We start from the raw sequence: 8,663 nt of genomic DNA, 5'->3' as shown, positions 1-8,663 counted from the left end.
AAGTATAGACATCTATTTTACATAAAAAAAAAAGCTGGATATATACCTCAAATCGGGTTAAAAACTGGACGTCTACTTCTTTATCTGATAAACTTAAATCGTCTACTTAAGATCATGATAAGGACGCCTACTTCAAATTGGGATAAAATGTGAACGTGTTCGGATCGATTAAAATTAGGACGTCTTCTTTAGATCGGGATAACATGTATAGATGTACTTCAGTTCGGGATAATATGTGGACATCTTCTTCAGATCGGGCGGAGTGGTTACGGTCAGTGACTTCGAACTACTTGTCCCTCACCCTGTGTGCTCGAATCGCGACTCAGACTTTGGATTCTTTCATGTGAGGAAGTTATCAAGCTAGTGTCGGTGGCTCTACTCAGGTGCCCGTTCGTCCCTGAAATTATGCACATGAGGTCTTCATCTACCATTAAAGCTGGAAAGTCGCCATATGACCTATACTGCCTTGGTGAGACGTAATACCCCCGCCCCCTCCAAAAACTAGAAAATAAAATACACATTGACAAAAAAGTGTTTAATACAACCGTATTAATAAGAGTCACATGGAGCAATAGTTAGGGTCGTTAGTTGCGTCAGTCATATAGCTGTTTAATTCAGTAACTGTATATAGTGGTCTAAAATATGGTCATATACGCCGTTTAATTCGATGAGTCGCCATTGGCAAGTTTGGCTGTTAATGTAATTAAACAATAGATCACAAATTTTACTTGAAATTTTTATTTCACAAGAGTTTTGAACGTAACATCAAACACAAATTATTTGACGGTACTTTATTAGATACAACATTGGTAATGCCACTAGAATAAGAGGAAGAACATTCATAAACTGTAATAAACTAGGAACTTAATACAGATATTTATATAGGCATATCTTCATGTCAGAACTTATATTACATATTCAAAGCCGACTTGGCTTGCACATGCGCAGAACAATCATTAGAAGTTTCCGGTAATTCATGTGTTTTTTTTTATAGAATTCTAAGCACCAGCCATGCAAACACTGACCAAATATTTGCTGATCCTGAAATTTGAATAATTATAACATAAATTATATTGATTTCACAAGATATGCTAGAAAAATTCGTGTAATAAAGAAATAATAGTTACAAGTACATATGCGACATATTTTAGTAAAGTTCACTTTAAACATGTATCACAGTGGACAAACTATATTTGTGTAAGTCGTGTATTTTATCTTGCGATTACATGCACCTCCTACTTCCAACCACTGTGCCTTTCTTTGGGCCTATATATACCTTGTACATTTCTTGCAAAAGACTGGAAGTAAACCCGTTTATCCAATGCAAATCACAGACGTTCGGCACATTGACTTGCCAATAATGGTCAAATAATCATAAAATTATCACCCCTTGGTCTTCAAGAAAAATAATTACTATTCAGCACTCGTCCCCGTTTACATTATGTACACATTATGTACACATTATGTACACATTGCGATTTTGGTGTAGCTGATTGTGGAGTTGCAGCAATTTTAAAAAAGGACAAATTCATTCGAAAGACATGAAACATTCTGGTGTTCCGTGGTATACTTCTTTTTTCTCCCGACATACAACCTATTATAAGTAGAATGAACATTTACTAGATTTGTGTACGTCGCCTACTTGTTTTTCAGAAGAGAATAACCTGTGTTTGTGCAAAAATGGTACCATTTAAGAAGATTTTGCAAAGAGGTATGCACCGTGTATAAGGTAAATTACTCGCCGTAGCGTATTTCCCGGCACAGTCACATTTTGCTCTCGCATATTTTAAAATAAGACATATTTTCATATCTATCCGTGCAAACATAGTGCAATATATCTTTCAGTAACTGTTAAATATATTGAGCCATCTATCTTCATTTTATCAAACTTGAAAAAATACCTAAAAATTCCGAGGTCAACAGGTTTTGTGCCCAACGAAACTTCCAAAACTACCAGGAGTAAACATACATTAAGCTGTTTTTTCAACAAGTGTTTTGTACCTACGACACTGAGTAAACATACATTGTCTCTCTACAACATGCAATTCAAACTTGTACATATCGCCACCATTCCGTCACCAATGAAAACTTCCATTCATTTTGTGGAAATGTTTGAAGAAAGAGGGTGTATTGAAATTAAGTAAAAATGCGCGCACATGGGACATTTAATATGGGACAATCCCTATATTATAACTGGAATTAAATGTTTTAACCTGCTTGGAATACCTAGCAACTAAGTGTATGTTTACTCATGGCGGATTTCGGAGGGGAAAAAACAAGACATTCAAAAAAATCTAAGAAATGAGTAACAAAATTTACCAAAAGTTATCGCGCTTGAGTTTGTCACTCTGATTTGAGAATTTATAATTCTATAAGAGTTGCCTCCCTTATTGTCGTCTGCTTGATTCCAGTTATCGTGAGTCGACTGCCGACGTCTTCTTTTATTGCTGCAATCCTGGCAAAGCAAAAAAGAACGTAATACATGTCATTTTTTTTCTCTGTTATGGAAAACCAAGTGAGCTGCGTCACGACAAAACAAACTTAATGAGTTTGCGACAAGTATGGATCCAGACCAGCCTGCGCATCCGCGCAGTCTGATCCGGATCCATGCTGTTCGCTTACAAACCCTATAATAAGTAGAGAACCTGACAGCGAACAGCATGGATCCTGATCAGACTGCGCGGATGCGCAGGCTGGTCTGGACCCATGCTGGTCGCAAACCCATTATGTTGGTTTTGTCGTGACGCGGCTCAAGTCTTAAGTCAGCACGTCTTTAAGTTTATAATATTCTATCAAACATTAATGTCCACATACATTTATAACATGACATCGTTTGTTTCCAACATAATAAAACGAAAACATAAAGATGTTTTACTATTGCCGTCTTCAAATTGAAATTTATGCCGTAATATTAAAGCTTATAATTTGTCTGGAAATAGACCACTTCCGGCGGTTGCATGACTAATATTGAATGTGTGTAGATTTAATACGAGTTGAAAAGATTCATACTACGCGAGACTGTGGTGTTCTTAAATCACAATATTGTTTAAATTTAACGAGTTCAATTAATTTAGTATTGAACCTACACAAATTGTTTTATTTATTACATAAATAAGAACCGTTTACGCTATACATACGGTTATACTTTCACGCTAGTATTAGCGCGTTTTAACGCTAGTGTTGTATATAACGTATTTAAGTCACATCAAAGTGTAATATAGTTTTTCTTAAACATATTTATTACAATCCTGCGCCGTGGTTTATGTTATAAATATTGTTAAAATTATATTTCTTTTCTAGATTATATTCGGTATAATAAAAAACAACATCAGATCTGACTAAGAACACATAGAGAGATGTTTTATTTACATAATAATTACAGATCATTTATAAAACACATTTTTTCAATTAAAGTTTTTTTTTATTAATTGATTAATCGATTAACTGATAGGGTTTTAACAGACACCGACACTGTTTCCAGTGACGATTCCAGGTTTTTTATGGTGGAAGAGCGTAGCAGCCGTCGTGCACATGCAGGCACCTAAGAATAAATACTCAGACATTAATCTATTTGGATAGATACTTCAGATGAAAAAAGGTTTGGCGAGTGGATTGAAGATCGCTTAGAATTCCGTAAAAAGTCTACAGGTGTCGTCATTTTAAAAATGGTGCCTCAAACAATGATTTTGCTTTCTTTCGATCGAATATGCGACACAACCATACCAGTAGGTTATTCTAATGTTACTGGCGAATAGTTCAAGCTACAAATACTCCTAATTGAATCCGTTTCGTTATTGTGCAATGGTACCGGTTCAAGGTTCGATTATGAAGACTCGCAGGAAGTAATTGTAGACGCAGTATTACTACTTAACCACGCTCTAACACTACATATATCATTATTTTGGTTTAACCAGATTTTTTACTTAAGCTCGATAGCGAAACAAATTTTGGCAACTGACATTATTTACTTTCGAGTCCGCATTTTGGAACCAACAAGCACTAGTGTCATATGAAGAAACATAATCGTGATGGGATAAGGGCTCGAACCCATGATCTCTCAGTTGAAAGGTTGACACCTTAACCACTAGGCCACCGCTAGCATCCTTTAGCATGCTGCGGGTTGCTGGTGGCAACTAGATCAGTGCTGACCTAGATCAGCTAACCATGGCCTACACTGACCACTTTTCAGTGGGTCTCTTTTCTTGAAATTTTACACAAAACTGATGAACGATTCTGTACAGATCAAAAGATACACACGTCAATTTAAGGTATTTAGCGTGGTAAGGTAAAAGCTAAACTATAAAAGGTTATTTTAAGTCATAACTTACGATGTCACAAGCAGTTGACGGTCTCGCGCATATTAGAATTTTACAATTCAAGGTAACGTAGTCAGAACTAATGAACTGGAAAGAGTAGAAAATCGCCATGATCATGCTTTCTTTAGATGAAGATATGTTCATAAAATCCTCCACCAACTCGTCATTATGAGTACATCTGTAATTCACGTGTAAATATATAAATTTAAAGCTCATCCTTTAGTACAATATTTGTATCATGGAAATTTATTGAAATATATGAAATTCTTACTGAGTATGTCTAATTTGGATAAAAGAATTGATAAACTATGAATGGGAAGCTGCATTCCCTATTACAGGTCAAGTAAAGTTGGTCCTTTCTTAAAATGACACAATATATTTTTATTATGACCACCTATAGTGTGTAGAGGTTAAAACATAACATATCTACTTTGTATGAATTCAAAACATGTTTATTTAATTTTATAATGAGACTTTGCGTTCATTGTCAATATTTTCTAATATCAAATTTGAGCATAGTATATATTTAATAAAAGTATCCGACGTTTATTTTGTGTTTACAATTATTTCAGAACCAAGAGTAGGTGTTTTTAAATGCTACGAGTACCAGAATCTTTACATGCATTTTGCAATAAAAATATCATTTTAGAAAAATCTTGTCTCGGATTAGCTGAAAAATGACTTTCTGAACAATAAATAAATGAGAAATTGTCACGCAAATGCCATTTGGCTAGTTTCAAACTTTTTGATGTGGTAAAGAAATAAAAATACATTTTTTTTACAAGAATGGATTAAAGACCCATTATGCCCAATAAAATGCTTTTATTTTTATTTCTCTAAAGCTTTTATTTTTGTGTACTTGAATAGGTTAAAAAAAGTAACCCATCTGTCAATTACCTGAACCATCATTTGCTTCTTTGCTTGTTTGTTATTTATACAGTTATAGCGATGGAAGTCAACACACTACATTGTTTACATTTTGATGCTTTGATGACCAATAATTTCACATTTAGCGGCGCTACTTTCTTCAGGTAACAAGCATCTTATAGCTTTAAATGTTAATGAATTTATGTATGTCCTTTTTTAAAAGAAGTGAACATTCATTCACTGAGCCTTTAAAACGCGGTTGTTACAAAATACATTATAAACGAAGGTACTGGTCACAGTTACAACTAACACTGACGTTATTGTTTAAAGGGTTTTGTACTTTAATTTTATATCAGAACACTGACCCTTCCGTGATAAGAAGTCCCTTTGGGTACTTTATCATGGACACCCTTGCCAGCATATGCCCAACATTCCTCAGGTCGCAAGTCCGAAAAACCCGCTGAAATAATAGAGAACACATAAAAATCAGCTGCTTTGATTTTGAATAGTAAGACCAGTTATATTACCGTTTTGTCAGGACATTAGTATGTAAATCAAACAACATAGAACTTCTAAATGAAAACGAGGCTTCTAAACATATATACGCTAAACCTTGACTGTCCTTTTGCATTTTTATGTACCATCTTCTCGGCTCTTTCCGTCCAACTCCGGATACGGACACAATACGTATATTAAGAATATACGGAACGAGTACCGCATTTCGGTCTATCCTAGGCTGAGAAACTAAACATATAATCAAATAGTAATTTAATATGAGAGATACTGACTTAGTCTAAGCTTACTCCAATATATCGAGTTAATGTCCAACTAAAGTAAGTAAGTTTATTGAGTACATAATATGTAGAAACCGAAAGTTGACATTAATTCGGCTTATATTATATTCGACCGGGAACAACCGGAGTACATCCGTAACTCTGCCGGCAACGTCAAGGATGATCCGGGATGGTCCGGGGAACATCCGGCATTCGTTTACCCCGGATGGAAAATAAAATATTAAATATACGGGGTGGTCCCGGGAAAGGTAATAATCTTTGCCGGCTTCATCCTTTAGCTCTGCCGGGGAAACGAAACCGGGGGTTATCCGGGGAAGCACCGGTAAGTCTGCCGGCACAAACCGGGATGAAATCCGGGGTATTATAAAATAGGCCGGTAGACTAACGGTAGAGCCCCGGGGTATAAATGCCGGCAGGGCCCCGGTAACTACGGAAAGAGCCCCGGAGGAATAAAGGTAGAGCTAAACGGTTTTGATCCCCGGTATAGCCCCGAACAAAGCCCGGAGGCATTTCAAAAGAATAACGAAAATTTTGGCGGGGATGATTGGGACTTGTTTGTATTAAACACCGCTTCCCATTTCCCCTTCTATCCAGCATAAGGGGCATAAAGGGGATTTTTCAAAGAAACATCAATGAAATTTACTATTCTGGAACAATAATATTATTATTAAATAAAAATTATGTTATCAATGGTTTATCAATTTTTGCGGCGCCGTTTTCAAATCCAACGGGGGTTCCTAAACCCGGGCCCTCTGCCTGGATCGTCCTGGGCCCTCTGCCTGGATCGACCGGGGTTCTTGCCTGGGTCAACCGGGGCTTTCCCGGGCGTCAATCCGGGAACGTACCGGGGGAACACCCGGCAATGATCCGTAGCTTCAATGGGCCCTGCCTGGATGATCCTGGAGCGCATCCTGGGTTCTTAGTTTGGAACACCGTAGTTGCTGCCGGGGTAAGTGTGACCGCATCAAAACATAATTTTTCACCCCGGATCATCCCCGGTAACTTACCGGATGGTCCGGGCTCTGCGGGAAAGTAAAGTGAGACCGCGCAGCTTAAATTTCGCTTTTCAGTTCCGAGCCTTACAATCCAAGAGAAAATCTTACCCATTTTCATTTCCCAATAATCCAAAAACAGAGGTGTTCCGAGATAATGCCTCTCGCACCACTTGGGTTTTTGTTAATAAGCCAGGGAATACGATTCGAGTCAACATTAATGGGTGTGATACCCGAGGGTGTTTTTTTCTCCTAAAGAACCTGAAAATGAAAAAAATAAAATTGCTGAAATGCTAAATGGTTAAAGATCCTGTGTGTTGTAATTAAGGGTGTTTACCACACTTTAAAGTGAAATTTACGTAATGTTAGATTTTTATAATTATGCTTGTAAAACAATTTTCAAACATCGAAGAATATTTTAAAATATGTACTGGCACGGACTTTCAACCCAATTGTGGTGTAGTAATAAATTAAAATATAATGCATTATTTCTTTTTGAGAAAAAAATTAAAAAAGACTTTACACAAAATAGATTTCTAATTACCCCTTATTAACATGAAAATTTAAATTTGGTAAATATGTTTAAAAAATAATGCTTTTTGGACCTTATAATATTGATAAATCTTCATTTGAGCAAATTATATTTATGAAATAAAAACCAATAAAAAAATTTTTGAAAGTTACAGCTCTTTAAGGTGAAATAAAAATAATAAGTTTATGCTCATCCTTGAGTAAAATTTTTAATCACGGGAGATATATTGGCAATCTACATGAAAATTTTAATTGAAAATATGTTTTTTTATAAAAGAATGAATAAACATGTATGGGGCAGTGCGTTTCCCCTTTAACAGGCCAACTAAATTTGACCTTTTTTTTTAAGCTTTTTAAATGACAAGTTATATTGTGCCCCAACACTTTAGATTTTTAAAACATAACATAACAATTTGCATCTCTTTGTCGTGAAGTAAAACATGTTTGTTTCCATTTTAACAAAGAGCTGTGTAGAAATTATCAATTATATTTCTAATATCAAAATTTGAGCTTTCATAAATTTTTCAATATAAACACGACCCCCGCATTTTTTTTTCCTATTTGGGAAACATAGAAAGAACCGAAAAGAGCTGGTTTAAATTATGGCTATAAAATCACTGTTTGATGTTCCTATATATTTTAGACCATGTGACGTAATCATTAATACACGTGAGTAACCACAAAAAATGTGAACGGGCGCCTGGTAATAAGTACGGAAACAAATCATTCGCCATTTTAGCTAAAATTATCACGTACGGCGATTTGTTTGTTGATGTCGTTTGAATCAAATAATATATCCCAAATCGGTGATTTTTATTGCTTGATAAACAATCACTGTTTTGTTTCGTTCGATGCCGCATCATTATATATCACTCGGGCTAACCCCTCGGATATATTCCCCCGAAATCCAATCCAAAAACATGGATGTTATTGACAATAAAATCAATTTTTGGGATATATTATTTCTTAATAACGAATGTAAGGAAAGAGAAAACAATTTTATATGAAGATCGTTATGGTATATAAACCCGTATTCTAATGAATTTAACAATCCAATATATACCCTTTTCTTGCCATAATTTAACAAAGACATGTTCTCAAAAACATTCCGTTAAAGACACATTGGTTGCTATTTGCCACAAAATAGATACATTTTACTTCTT

At 35.5% G+C, this 8,663-nt stretch overlaps 1 protein-coding gene across 1 annotated transcript; it reads right to left on the bottom strand.

The window, feature by feature from the left end:
- Positions 1-586: 586 nt before the first annotated feature.
- LOC132732876 (uncharacterized) lies at positions 587-5,632 on the bottom strand (the record flags this gene model as incomplete). The annotated part of the gene is given in 4 exon segments (XM_060719403.1): positions 587-1,041; positions 2,320-2,455; positions 4,329-4,494; positions 5,549-5,632. Coding segments are annotated over 4 exon segments (411 nt in total). The 3' UTR covers positions 587-988.
- Between the last annotated feature and the right edge of the window lie 3,031 nt (positions 5,633-8,663).

Source organism: Ruditapes philippinarum, unplaced genomic scaffold, assembly GCF_026571515.1.
Source record: "Ruditapes philippinarum isolate M1 unplaced genomic scaffold, ASM2657151v2 ctg16681_1_1_1_1, whole genome shotgun sequence".
NCBI lineage: Eukaryota > Metazoa > Mollusca > Bivalvia > Venerida > Veneridae > Ruditapes > Ruditapes philippinarum.
The sequence above is the reverse complement of the archived record's forward strand: the minus strand, read 5'-3'. Positions and strand labels throughout refer to the sequence as shown.